The 15,027-nt window shown below is 36.2% G+C and overlaps 2 protein-coding genes across 2 annotated transcripts; both read left to right on the forward strand.

The window, feature by feature from the left end:
• The first annotated feature begins 902 nt into the window (after positions 1-902).
• On the forward strand, positions 903-6,491 carry LOC147383569 (putative pre-mRNA-splicing factor ATP-dependent RNA helicase DEAH2). The gene is made up of 7 exons (XM_086427800.1): positions 903-1,544; positions 2,927-3,129; positions 3,276-4,360; positions 4,962-5,087; positions 5,178-5,416; positions 5,629-5,747; positions 5,976-6,491. The coding sequence occupies exons 1-7, from the start codon at positions 1,272-1,274 to the stop codon at positions 6,100-6,102; spliced, it is 2,172 nt and encodes a 723-aa protein (XP_086283926.1). The 5' UTR covers positions 903-1,271; the 3' UTR covers positions 6,103-6,491.
• Positions 6,492-8,552: 2,061 nt separating this feature from the next.
• On the forward strand, positions 8,553-11,654 carry LOC147383570 (Pentatricopeptide repeat (PPR) superfamily protein). Its single transcript, XM_086429206.1, has 2 exons — positions 8,553-11,273; positions 11,372-11,654. Exon 1 carries the CDS (start codon positions 8,847-8,849, stop codon positions 10,836-10,838), a length of 1,992 nt encoding a protein of 663 aa, XP_086285332.1. The 5' UTR covers positions 8,553-8,846; the 3' UTR covers positions 10,839-11,273; positions 11,372-11,654.
• Positions 11,655-15,027: the final 3,373 nt, after the last annotated feature.

Here is a 15,027-nt window from a genome sequence, read left to right on the forward strand (position 1 = left end):
TCCTTATCGTTTCGATTGTATTTCTTTTGTCCATCTTTTTTGAGAAAAAAATAGAGCAGCTAACACACTTGTCTAGCTTGTATTGGATGAGGGGTGTAACTAAGAGAGCTTACTAGTGAGGATCTTGGACATAATTTGTATTGAATCCTCATAAAGGATGGAGTTGTGTTTAATTGATTCAAAAAATACATACTCAACTGACGTGGCATGTAAATAGAATCATAGAGTTTTTTCTTCGAAATACACAAGAAAAAAAAAATGGTTTTATGCACATTCCATGCCAATTGAATACATTTGACCATCTTTTTGTTTTCGTTCAATTTATTATTATTCAAGAGGATAAGGTTGGGAAGATGTATTTTTGGATGTAATTCTAATCGAGGTCTACCTAACATGTGATTAACTTATTAAAAAAAAAAAAAAAAATCCCCACCTTTCATTCCTCTTGTCATAAACGTAGTCACAAAGAAGGGATGGTGAACAAAAGTTAAAATCCATTTTATTTCCTCTCAACTATTCAAATAAGTGTGTGTTTGGTAACACTTCTGAATTCTGAATGGAGTTGGTCCACCTTTAAAATTCAGACTTCAGAACCTTCATTTCCGTTTGTTTAGTTTTGAATTTTAAATTTTAGAATTGAAATTCAGAAATTTTGAATCAGCGATGAGGGACGTTAGATGAAACTTTTGAAGTTTGATTTCTAATTTCTAGACTTCAGACTTCAGAAGTGTTACCAAACATAGTCTAAGTGCCACAAAGGATAAGTGATTTTTGAAAGAAAATCGAAACTAGACACTGAAGATGTGGGCATTTAGATAATTTACTCATTATCTCTCTCATAGATGACCTAGGTCAAAGGGGTACGTCATGAGTTTAAAAACAAGGGTAATCTCCTCTTATTGCCTATGATGGATGCAACGCAGAAAATAGGGTTTCCAATTTTTAGGGTCAAAATCAGTCGAACTGGGAAGCTCTAGAAACCTAGATTCATTGTGTCTTCGTTTCATGGTCTTATCTCCTCTAATACCCATTAAGACCCTATCTTTGCCTCCTCTTCTAGGGTTTATCAGTATCTCTGTAGATCATTTTAATTAGTTTTTTTATTTTTATTTTTCTAGGGTTTTGAGAAATTTCATCGATATCATAAAATCATTGATCCAGATCGTTTGGTCCATTCGTGTTATTTCTCCAATCGATTTGCATCTCGTTTCAGGCCTATTTTTGGGTTTTGTTTATAGGGTTTCGTGAATTTGGAAAAAAATTGCGGAGAAATGTCGACAGAGAGGAAGAGAAAAGTGAGTTTGTTCGATGTGGTGGACGAGACCTCTGTATCGGCTAAACTCGCGAAGGCGAATGGTGGCCCAGTCCACAGCTCACTCACCAACAGATGGAACGGACGCCCGTACTCACAACGATACTATGAAATTCTGGAGAAGCGGAAAACTCTTCCTGTCTGGCAACAAAAAGAAGAGTTTTTGAAGGTTTTGAAGGCTAATCAGACCTTGGTATTAGTGGGAGAGACCGGAAGCGGCAAAACAACTCAGGTCGATTAAACAAACACTTAAATTTGGTTTTTTGTTGTTGTTCTTGTAATTTATTAGTATTTAAATTGTCACAAATTTCTCAGAATAAGGGGTTAGCCGAAATTAATCTATGAATCAACGGAGATTCATTGAATATATTAACATCTTTACCTTCCACCTTAAGTTTAAGATTATGGGTTTTACTTAAAAAACCCCAAAACATATTTTGCTTAAACCCCACCCCCACCACCAAATTCCGATCTTTTAATGAAACTTTCCCCCAATTTATCCAAATTAACCGAATTGAACCCCACTGAATAATTAGCTAATCTGAACTTTGTTAATATGCGTGCTTTTTTGGTAAGTAGCAATACATGAAGTAGATAACAATAACATTGCACTGAAATTGGGATGTAAAGGAAGAAACAGTTTATGTTATGGGTGTATATGCATGCCCAATGAGCGCTTCGCTCTTCATTTTCGAGTTTTTCTATGGAATTTCTAATGGGTTATTTATTTTTTTATTTAATTTTTTGACGTGTGAAGCGTTTGGTTCTTTGTTGTTTTATTTATTTATATAGTGACTCTTGTATGGTATATGAGTTGTGTGTTTCCAGATTGTTAATAGTATCCAGTAGCTCCTCGATAATGAAAATATGTGTGTTTGGATGATCCCATGGTGTGGCTAGCATTGTGTGGATGTCTTCCAGTTGTGTTTTGGGATTTCGTGTCTTTGGATAAAAGGAGTTCTATGGATCAGTTATGTGCTTGATATTCCTTTCGATGACACTTGTACAGTGATTAGTAGTCGCATCACTCAAAAAAATAAAAATAAAAAACCCCTATCAATAATAACGGCATTGAGATTTTGTTTTGGGGTTAAATTGGAGATTTTGTTTTGGAAGAAAGGTATTTCTTTCTAAAGTATTTGGTTCCTTACTGTGGAGCAACCTAAATTTCTAAAAGTGTTGAGACTCTGGTAAAAAGGGTATGCCTCATAGTCAACACTGGTCAGGTGATTCTGTGACTGTTGAATCATTTTATACCCTTGATATATGTGCTATAAGGATGCAAAACAATCTAACACTGGGTTTCTCTTTTTTTTTTTTCTTTTTTAATACCGTTGTTCACATAGCTTGAGGGAAAAAGATCTGATCAAATACTCAATTGCATGGTTCTTTACATATGGTTGGGCTTTTTGTTCCTTCTTTAATTAATCAATGAAGTACATGAAATGTGTGGGAGGTTCCTTGGAACAACCTAGTTCAGAAAAGTAATTTAAATACTGGAAGTGGAATGACAAAAGTATTTGTGCCATATGGTTGGCTCTCCCTGTCAAAAAATATTTTAAAAAAAATGGTAGGCTCTAGATATTTGACAAATGGAGTATTTATGTTCCACAGATACCCCAGTTTGTTCTTGAAGCTGTTGACGAAGAAACTGTAGACAAAAGCAAGAAGATGATGGTTGCCTGCACTCAGCCACGTAGAGTGGCTGCAATGTCTGTTTCTCGTCGAGTTGCTGAGGAGATGGATGTAACTATAGGAGAAGAAGTTGGTTACAGTATTCGTTTTGAAGATTGCAGTAGTGCAAAAACCGTTTTGAAGTAAGCTTCGTTTCGTAATACACAAAACGTCATTACTCCATTTATCATTCTAATTTACTCAGTTTGTTTCTGAGTGCTTTGCATTGTTTTTGATGGTTAGGTTTCTGAAATGGTTAGTTGATATTTATTTGTAATATGGGTGGCAGGTATTTGACAGATGGTATGCTTCTAAGAGAATCTATGGCAGATCCACTTTTGGAACGCTATAAAGTGATAGTTCTTGACGAGGCTCATGAAAGAACTTTGGCAACAGATGTTCTATTTGGACTTTTGAAGGAAGTTCTGAGAAATAGACCTGATATGAAACTGGTTGTGATGAGTGCAACCCTCGAGGCGGAAAAGTTCCAAACTTATTTCAATGGTGCACCACTTATGAAAGTTCCTGGAAGACTTCATCCAGTAGAGATTTTCTACACGAAGGAACCCGAGAGGGATTACCTTGAAGCAGCAATTCGAACAGTCGTGCAGATACACATGTGTGAACCTCCTGGTGACATACTTGTTTTTCTTACTGAAGAGGAGGAGATAGAAGATGTGTGCCCGAAAATTAATAAGGAAATAGGAAATTTGGGTGATCAAGTGGGACCCGTGAAAGCTGTGCCTCTCTATTCTACACTCCCCCCTGCAATGCAACAGAAGATATATGAGCCTGCACCGCCACCACTGAAAGAGGGTGGTCCTCCTGGAAGGAAGATTGTGGTATCCACTAACATTGCAGAAACTTCTTTGACCATTGATGGTATAGTTTACGTTATCGATCCTGGGTTTGTTAAACAAAAAGCTTACAACCCACGTGTGCGAGTGGAATCTTTGTTGGTCTCTCCAATTTCAAAGGCAAGTGCTCATCAGAGATCAGGGCGTGCTGGAAGAACGCAACCTGGTAAATGCTTCAGACTCTACACTGAGAGAAGTTTCAATAATGATCTTCAGCCACAGACATATCCAGAAATACTACGGTCTAATCTAGCAAACACAATTCTCACGTTAAAGAAACTTGGAATCGATGATCTTGTTCATTTTGATTTTATGGACCCACCTGCCCCTGAGACATTGATGCAAGCATTAGAGGTCTTGAGCTACTTGGGTGCACTAGATGATGAAGGAAACTTGACCAAACTTGGGGAGATCATGAGTGAGTTTCCCTTGGATCCTCAAATGTCGAAGATGCTTGTTGTTAGTCCAGAATTCAATTGTTCGAATGAGATCCTCTCAATTCTAGCAATGCTTTCAGGTACGTGTGAATGTTCTCTGCTGCTTTGCTCATGTTCTTGCTTGTGTGTGTCTTAGGTTTTATCTATGTTATATAAATATGGGGAATACTAACGTCCAAGACCTCATGGGGACGTTGGACATTAGTGGTCTCCACCACATTCAGTTTTTAATAATACTCCTGCTCATTTTGTCTTTTATTGAAAAAGACGAGGGTATATTGGTCTTTTTTATAATAAATGCATGTATTTTACATAATAAATGTTAAGGGCATTTTAGTCTTAGGATTGGCAGTTAATGCCAACAAGCATTTATTATGTGAAAGATCCAACATACCCTTGTCTTTTTTACTAAAAGACAAATGGAAAGGTGTACTATTGGAAAGTGTATGTGGTATGTGAGTACATGAACATGTGATTATTCTGTCCAATTAGATTGTCATCAGCAACTTCCCTGTCTGGGTTCCATGCCACTTGTTGGCATGTGCCATAGAAATTTCTAAGTGCTGATGCAAATAGTGCAGTTTCTCAGTATTCTCACATCAAGCAAATAGTGTCGTCTCTTCTCTATGGATCTGCTGACCTACCGTGGGCCTCCTCTGTGATAACAATTTCTTTCTTTAGTACCCAATTGCTTTGTCCGGCCTAGGGAGGGTCAGAAAGCTGCAGACGAATTGAAAGCTCAGTTCGGCCACATTGATGGGGATCACCTCACGCTTTTGAATGTATATCATGCCTACAAACAGAACTGTAAGTACCATTTTTTTTTTTATGATTGTGATCATGAGTGACTCCATATGTGCTCAACATCTTAATTGTTATTTCATGGATATGTTGCAGATGAAGATCCACAATGGTGCTACGAGAATTTTGTCAATCATAGGGCACTGAAGTCTGTTGATAATGTGAGGCAACAGCTAATGCACATCATGGCTAGATTCAACCTGAAGCTATGCAGCACAGATTTTAACAGCCGTGACTACTATATTAACATTAGGAAGGCTATGCTGACCGGTTATTTTATGCAAGTAGCCCACCTTGAGCGTACTGGTCATTATTTGACCGTGAAAGACAATCAGGTATATCTTACTGGATTATTGTTTTCTCATAAATTTTACTGATTTTATATCATTTTGTTTTCTTCGTAGTATTGTAGCAAAGCTGCAATCTTTTGCTAATTAGTAGGTGAAGGAGGGTTTTAAACCCAGGTCATGGTATCAACACTCAAGACTTTAAACTCCTTATCAAAGTTGCGACACTTATCCCTTATCTTTTGTTTTCCACCTTTCAGGTTGTTCACTTGCACCCGTCAAGCTGCTTGGATCACAAGCCTGAGTGGGTTATTTACAATGAATACGTCTTGACAAGTAGAAATTTTATTCGCACAGTTACAGATGTTTGTGGGGAATGGTAAGTTATTGTATGTTTAAACGGACATTGTTAAGTTTCATGGCAACTCTTCTATAGATGCACTCCATATAAAGTTGTTTGGATTCTCTAATGTTTATGTGAAAACTATTGGAATGTTGAAGTGCATGTGAAAACCTTCATGTTAAGAAGGATTGGATGGCTCAAGTATTTAAGCTTTTTTAAGTGACATTCAATCTGCTGATTTGTTTTCTTGCCTGTTTTTTATAGGCTGCTTGACATAGCACCCCACTATTACGATCTCGTCAATTTCCCCAATTGTGAGGCTAAACGTGTTCTCGAAAGGCTCTACAAGAAGCGAGAGAAGGACAGAGAAGAGAATAAGAACAGGAAATAAGGTTGAAAGTTTGCTTTTACTCATGAGATGGTTTTGACCTACGACAGTGGGGGTAAAGGACTTTTTAGCAAACAAGATTTTCACGGTCTTTTAGCGTGCACCTCCTTAAAAGACTGAACTTTTCAGGATATGGGGTGAAGAAAAGAGGCAAGCACAAGGTAGGAGGTTCGGTTGATCTTTTTAAATGTTATAGTTGTACAACATATTAGTAATCCGTATTCATCAAGGATTAGTTGTACTAGGTATTATTTGATGTTCTGTTTTCTAAGCAATGTTATTCTATACTATTACCGAATCATCCTATGTTATTGATTAGTGATTTCGGGTCTATTTCACACACCACAAAGTGAGATTTTGATTAATATAAGCACATTATATTTTGATTTTCACCCTTGGATGTCCTAAAGTGTGGTGCATCATATCATTGGGCACAGATCAGGGATGCAATTTTATCCCAAATGTATCAGGAATTAAATACATTGCTGTTAAAATATTTTGATTTTGGACAAGATTTGTCATAAAATTCTTAAAATATTAGAATACCATCAACTTGATTTATGTGTCAATTTGAAAAATAAAAATGATGAACTTGACATGATCTCCTTTATGGGATACAAATTCAATGTTAATTTTTATGTTTTTTTTTCAAAAAAATTATTGGAAATATCTATGCAAGTGTTGCATCCTTGCTCTTAATAGTACAAGGTGATTCTAAATTTTTTGTACCGTACTCCAAGTTCTCAAGTTTTCCCTAGATTGGTGAAGTTAAAACAACATATCTGTGAGGAGCCTATTACCATTAACGCAAGGATTCGTAAAATCATTCAATTTGTTAAATTTTTTTTTTTTTTTAAAACACTTTTAGAAGCAAGTATTTTCAATCTACCAAACAGTGGGAGATCAATCCTAAATTTTTTTTTTCAATTTTTTTTTTTTTTGAAGTATATCGAAGTAGTAATACAGGAGAAAACCAGTCCTTTAACACCTAACATGGGTAGATTTTGTAAATTGGGAATGCCTCAATACATGTGATTTGGTGCGATTGTTAGGTCCTAGATTCTTCCAAAGCTTAAAAAAAAAAAAAAGTCCTAGATTCCATGAAATCTTGGATTGAATTTTTTGTGAGCAAAAAATTTCTAACAAATGAATGAATGATGCTTTATAATTTTATAAACTTCTCGTCATCATTGAGAAGAGAAGAGAAGGGTAGAGAAACTCAATTTCTCTCCACCATGTTTGTATTGATAGGAGAGAACTTGCGACAACCTTGGAATTTTAAAATATTTTAAAAGAAATCTAAGGGCAGAGTTAGCATTATAAAATAATTGAAAAGAGTTTCTCTCCATTTCTCTCATCTTCTCTCCATTTTTGGAGAGAATGAAAACTCACACTTTTTTCTCTCCTCTTCTCTCCAATTTTTTTCTAATGGAGAGGAACTCGTCTATTTTCTCTTTTCTTCTCTTCTCTCCATTTCTCTCAATCCAAACACAGTGTAAAGCTTTATCTCAAGGCTTTGTAGTTGGTTAAACGACTCCATTCTATTTTGTCCAAACTCAACCCTCTCATTAGTGAAAATGGATTCATGTCCAATCTTACTATCTCAAGTCACGTATTTTTTTCTTCCACATATTCCACTTCAAAAATTTGCATTGCAATGTGAAAAATACTTCCCTTGATAAGTAAGATTTTAACTCTTACCAAGGGTCGTGTTGTTCAAATAGATTATTAAATTAGTGCTCCAACATCACAACAGGTTAGATTTCATGGAAAAACTTAAGTAAAAAAAATTCAATTTTTTTTTGGAGTACTTGATCCAATGTTTTGACAATGATGACTACTGATCCCTAAAGGTCTTTTCAAATTTATAATTAAAATTTAACAATGAAAAATAACATTTAAAAAAAAAAAACTTTTTTGTTTTTGTTTTGAAGTAAATAGAATTTTATTAAGTTAGTGGGGTTAGTCAGACTCTTGCAATATTTACTAGTTTTCCTAAGTGTGTGTTCGCTAACACATCTGAAGTCTCAATGGAGGTGACCCACTTTTAAAATTCATACTTCAAAAGTTGTATTTCTATTTGTTTTGTTTCAGATTTTAGAATTGAAATTCAAAAATTTTGAACCAATCATAGGATGTTGGATGAAATTTCTAAAATTTAATTTCTAGTTTCTAGACTTCAAAATGTATTTGGTAACACTTCTTAAGTTTAAATGGAGGTGATTTACCTTTCAAATTCAAACTTCAAAATCTTTATTTTTGTTTGTTTTCAGAAGTTTTAAATCAATAATGGTCGGGACGTTGGATGAAACTTTTGAAGTCTGATTTCTAATTGTCAGACTTCAAAAGTATTTTCAAACCATGGTTTTAAAACTCATTTTGACGTCTCATCTCACCTATGAACGAGACCGAGTCATTTCAGATGAATTTTTCGATACATTTGAGTCGTTTTGTTTCACAATGAGACAAATGAAACATGAATTAAAATCTCGTCTGATTCATTTGACTTGTCTATCCATCTTATTGGTGGATGATGCCAAGACGTATCGGGCGAGTCGTCTCGGTCTCTGATGGGATTTAAAATCATGTTCCAAACATAGCCATGTATTTTTTAATTTTTATTCAAAAAAAAAAAATAATAATTTTAGTTTGCAAATCTTTTACAAAAGTAGCAGTTCTGTCATCTCTGTACATTGTTCTGATTCAACTCTCTATCTAAGCGATTTGAAAAAACTTTCCTTCCAATCATGAATCTGAAAGAGGGATGTTCTTTACTGTTAAAAGTCCGCAAACCTCCACCATTATCGTTTCTCCTCAACACAAACCCACTTGTCAATCTTAATAATCAAGAATCTGAAGCACACGCAACACTTATCAAAGAATTCGATGTTCTAAAGAGGTTGAAACATGAGAAAGACATCACAGTTGCTTTAGAATATTTCAAATCCATCACCAATTCCAAATCTTTCAAACACACCCATTTAACTTATCAAACCATGATTGATAAACTTGGGCGTGAAAACGAATTTGATGGTGTTCAATACTTACTACAACAAATGAAACTCGAAGGAATTAGTTGTTCTGAGGACATCTTTATTAGTGTTATAAATTCTTATAAGCGAGCTGGAGCAGCCGAGCGAGCTTTGAAGACTTTGTATCGGATACATGATTACGGTTGTAAACCTACAGTTAAGATTTATAATCATCTATTGGATGCTTTACTTAATGAGAACAGGTTTTTGATGATCAATCCGATATACAACAACATGAAGAAAGATGGGTTGGAGCCTAATGTGTTTACTTTTAACATTCTTCTAAAGGCATTGTGTAAGAATAATCGCGTCGATGGTGCACGTAGTTTGCTTGAAGAAATGTCGAAGAAGGGATGCTTTCCTGATGCGGTGAGCTACACGACGATTGTATCTTCGATGTGTAGGCTTGGGAAATTGAACGAAGCGAGGGAGCTTGCGGTTGGGTTCACCCCAATTGTGCCTGTTTATAATGCTTTAATAAATGGGTTGTGCAAAGAATTGAAAATCAATGAGGCGTTTGACTTGTTAGATGAAATGATGAGACGGGGAATTAGTCCCAATGTCATCACGTACACGACGATCATTCATGCTTTATGTGATATGGGGGATATCGAACTGTCTCTTGCTGTTTTGGGTCGAATGTTTGTGGGAGGATGTAGTCCGAATATCCATACGTTTACGTCTTTAATGAAAGGGTTTTTCTCGAAAAGTAGAGTATGTGAAGCTCTAGATGTTTGGGATTTGATGGTCGAAGAAAGATATAGGCCTAATGTTGTTGCATATAACGTAATGGTACATGGGTTGTGCTCTAATGGGAATTTCAGTAGGGCTATATCTGTTTTCGATCAAATGGAGGAAGATGGATGTCTCCCAAATGTTACGACGTATAGTACTCTTATTGGTTGCTTTGCAAAAGCTGGAGACTTAGACGGTGCGACCGAAATATGGAACATGATGATAACACGAGGTTGCCATCCTAACGTTGTGGCATATACTTGCATGGTGGATGCCCTTTGTAGGAATTCCATGTTTGACCAAGCTCAGTCCCTTATTGAGAAGATGGTATTGGAGAATTGCCAGCCAAATACATTAACATTTAATACACTTATCAAAGGTTTATGTGGCAGCAGACGTGTACATTGGGCAATGAAGGTGTTCGATGAAATGGGAAAACTCGGGTGTTCACCAACTGTGACAACCTTCAACGAGCTATTGGACGGTCTCTACAAGGAAGGCAACTTCAGAGAAGCTTTTGGGCTTGTGAAGGATATGGAGAAAAAGGAGATTGAGCTGAATCTAGTGACTTATAATACTATTATTTATGGTCTTTGTTGTGCTGGTATGGTTGAGGAGGGTTTGCAACACTTGGCGAAGATGGTAGTTAAGGGAATCCGGCCTGATGTGATAACATTTAACACAATAATCCATTCTTATTGTAAGCAAGGTAAGGTTACACATGCCATTGAACTCATGAGGGGAATGGGTGGTGGAGGGTGTTGTCCAGATTTATTTACGTACACGAGTCTTATAAATGGTTTGTGTGAAGGGTCGAGTTTGGAAGAAGCCATGGTTTATCTTCTTGAGATGCTGAAGGAAGGGATTTCACCCAATGTTGCCACTTGGAATGTTTTGGTGCGGTGTTTATTCAGTAAGATGGATTCTTTCGGTTCGATTTACATGTTAGAGGATATCTTGGGTTATCGATAGAATTAAGGGAAGATCAACATGATCGTGAAACGTAAATTGGGTCTCTGTAGTCTGTTTCTTGACCACGAGAATCTCATAGGCCAAATTGTATGGGAGATTTCCATGGTGGGACACACGTGCGCCCAGCAGAGGCAAGGAGGATGATTTTATCTCACTCTTCAGTTATGAGGCCAGCATCGATCAATGATCAAATGCTACTTACGATGGAAAGGCCATTTTTTGTGTTTTATTTTCTATGAACTTCATAATACGTTAAATAGCCAAGGTTGAGCTGTTTGTAGCTAATGTGATCCCGGAGTGTGGAATGGTTTTTCATTGTCTTATCTTCCCCCCCCTTTTGGTGGCCAAGCAATGTTAAAAATACCAAAGCATCGATTTCTTTATGGGTTTTGTTGAGACGGTGAAATCGGGTTTCGATTGGACACCTTATTTAAGGTAAAATTTTTAATTATTGAAGAAGAGAAGTTAGATTTGACCATGTTTTTCAATTATTTGACATGGAGACTTACAGATTTCTTTGGTCCTTTATACAGTTTCCTTACTGATTTGAAGAAGCAAGGAGAGGACATAAGGAGCTGAGGAAAGAGGCAAACTGCAGAAAGGGAAAAGGAACTATAGGCTTCTAGCGTTGTGGTGTGCCAATACTAATTTTAATACACCTGTTGGTTCTGTTTCCGTTTTTTTTTAACTTCATTCTTCCTACCAAATGCATATTGAATTCAATCTTAATAATAAAAAATGGAGAAGGCCTGTTATGTGATATCATGTTGATTAGTCGCTCTTTTTCTTGGCTTTGCTTGTAAGTTGGCCATTGGTCGATAAAAATGGAATCTAAGGAGTATATTGAAGTAGTGACTTCTCCTGACAAGAAATGGAATCACAACTGACGCTTTTTACATAATAGTATTTTTTACATAATAAATATTTTCACTGAAAAATAAAATAAATAGGGATATTATTGGAAAAATAGTGTTGGAAAATGCTAACGTCCCATAAAGTCTTGGATGTTAGCATTTTCCATATATATATAAATGGGTAGTGTTATTTTGTCAAAATCTTAGACAATATTCTAGACAAAGCATTTTGTCTTATATAGGTTAAAAGTTTCGAAATAGACTGATTTGTTGTGAGGATGATCTCTATGATGAGAAAATCGTCTTCACAAAAAATCAGTTAATTCCGAAACTTCTAACCCTAGTTTATAAGTTGAAGAATCGTGAACCATCAATTTTTTACTATTAGTTTGTAATCACTTTTCATGGGGTTAGAAGTTTCAGAATTTGCTGATTTTTTGTGAGGATGACCTGCTCACTATAGAGATCATCGTCACAAAAAAATCAGCCTATTTCGAAATACATATATATATGGGTCCCGTTTAGCAACAAACATTTTGACAAAACATTTTTCAAAACATGGGTTAGAGGTTTTGGAATGGGCTGATTTATTGTGAGGATGATCTCTACGGTGAGGAGATCATCCTCACCAAAAATCAGCTCATTCCAAAACTTCTAGCCCCTGTTTACAAGTTGAAAAATCGTGGACCGTCCATTTTTTGTAAAACCATTTTTGACGGGGTTAGAAGTTTTGGAATGGGCTGATTTTTGGTGATGATGATCTCCTCACCGTAGAGATCATCCTCACAAAAAATCAGCCCATTCCAAAACCTCTAACCCATGTTTTGAAAAATGTTTTGCCAAAATGTTTGTCAAAATGTTTGTTGCTGAACGGGACCCATATATATATAGGGGGCGTTCAATGGCCAACTTTTTGGCAAAACATTTTTCAAAACTTGAGTTAGAGGTTTTGGAATGGGCTGATTTTTTGTGAGGATGATCTCTACGGTGAGGAGATCATCCTCACCAAAAATCAGCTCATTCCAAAACTTCTAACCCCATCAAAAACAGTTTACAAAAAATGGACGGTCCACGATTTTTCAGCTTGTAAACATGGGTTAGAAGTTTTGGAATGGGCTGATTTTTGGTGAGGATGATCTCCTCACCGTAGAGATCATCCTCACCAAAAATCAGCCCATTCCAAAACCTCTAACTCATGTTTTGAAAAATGTTTTGCCAAAAAGTTTGCTAAAATGTTTGCCATTGAACGCTACCCATATATATATAGGGGGTGGTTCGAGGGACGTGTTGGAAAACGGTTGAGAAACCAATGCAACTCAACCGTTAGATCTGGAATGGTTGACGGTTGAGATTTAATTTTTAACTCGAAAATTGCTTTACAGTTGTTAAGGATTTCAACATAAATTCTCAAGTTTTTACAAAGACCTCCTCAACAAAATATTTTTTTATTTATTTAAAAGGACTTCATTCTCCATAAAAAGTAAAAACTGATTGGACAGATGAAAAGTTTTTTTATTTATTTATCATTCTTCTTTCTCTCCATCGGCTTCTACAGAGAACCAGACCATCTCTCTCTCTCTCTCTCTCTCTCTCTCTCCATCAGCTTCTACAAAGAACCAAACCATCTCTCTATCAACTTCTACATACATTAAGATCATGGATAAATATAGCTGGAAAAATATATATGGATAACTTGAATTTTTTTTAATTAAAGTATGTTGTCTTGCATCTGACACATGGTAACAGCACAATGTTGGACTCGACAATTTGTAGAAAATGGAGTGCTCTTAATACTACTGGATGGCCTACATGATTCTTGGGCCTCGATGGGCCCAATCTGGATCAATGGGCATGTTTACCATATGTATTATAGAAACCATTTTGTATTATAATATGATGGCATGGTTGTATTCCATGATAATCTTTCAATCCTACTTTTAAACTTCATAAGTTCCCTGTTTTTGTAGGAGTTGAAATATACCGTACACCAACGGCGGATGCCAGAGATGTATGGTGGGCGTCCATGACCCACATTGCCATTGAAGGTGGATGCTTTGTTCTTTTTGCAAACCAGTTCTACCAAAGGAAAGACTACCCATTACCACCAGAATGTGTAGCCATAGATGGATATAGAGATCTTTCTCCGGATTCGATTATGTGCTCCGGAGGCAGTGATGATCTGGTTCTCTGTAAAAGCAGAGAGAGAGAGAGATGGTCTGGTTCTCTATAGAAGCCGATGGAGAGAGAGAGAGAGAAGAATGATACAATTAAAAAATTAAAAAACTTTTCATCCATCCAATCAGTTTTTATTTTTATGGAGAATGTAATTTTTTTAAATAAATAAAAAAATATTTTGTTGAGGAGGTCTTTGTAAAAACCTGAGAATTTATGTTGAAATCCTTAACAGCTGTAAAACAATTTTCAAGTTAAAAATTAGATCTCAACCGTCAACCATTCCAGATCTAACGGTTGAGTTGCATCGGTTTCTCAACCGTTTTCCAACACGTCCCTCGAACCGCCCCCATATATATATATATATAGAGAGAGAGAGAGAGAGAGAGAGAGAGAGAGAGAGAGAGTGAACCCTTCCAAATGTGACCATCATGTCCTATTTATAGGTCAAAATGGAAGATGAAATGACTTAGTAGGTCCTCTCTAATCCAATTACTCGTAGTGTGATGTATTCTAATGTAAAATGAGCCGAACGGGCGATCATGATAATCTCTTGACCTCCTAACCAATGTCTACTTTGTCTCCTTAAAGTTGATTGTGTTTGTCCACCTCATTCCTAGTCAATCCATGTAGCACATATGTGGATCCATTTATTTAGCACCATCTACACCATGAATACATGAAGTTCTAGCCTTGTGCAAAACAGTTCCAAGTTCATGATACCAATCTACTAATTATTAATGCACCCACATGAGGTACCATTTCATTGAGAGCCCTCGCATTTGCTACCCTTGTAAACACTCACTCTTCAAACCCTTTTCTCAATACCAACTCTTTGTCACACATTCCTTACGGTTCATTTTCAGAATCCATTGAGATCTCCAATTTCCCAATTTGTTATCTTTGTTGAAATCTTAACGAACATTTGTTTCCTCGCACCTGCGATGTTGGTAAGACCCCTGACTCTTTTGTTACTTTCACTAGGAGAAGCATTTGATCTGTTTCTATTTTTTATTTTATTTTCAGGGGAGTCTCAGCATTTGAATCCTTTTGGGATCATATTACGGGATAAACAAAGTTTAATGAAAAGTAGAGTTTTTCGTAAGACGTTGCAGTTGTTTAACGCCTTTAAAAGTGTTGAACATCCATTTCTCTCAACTTCA

Source organism: Akebia trifoliata, chromosome 16 (assembly GCF_017979445.1).
Source record: "Akebia trifoliata isolate Shusen 1 chromosome 16, ASM1797944v1, whole genome shotgun sequence".
Classification (NCBI taxonomy): Eukaryota; Viridiplantae; Streptophyta; class Magnoliopsida; order Ranunculales; family Lardizabalaceae; genus Akebia; species Akebia trifoliata.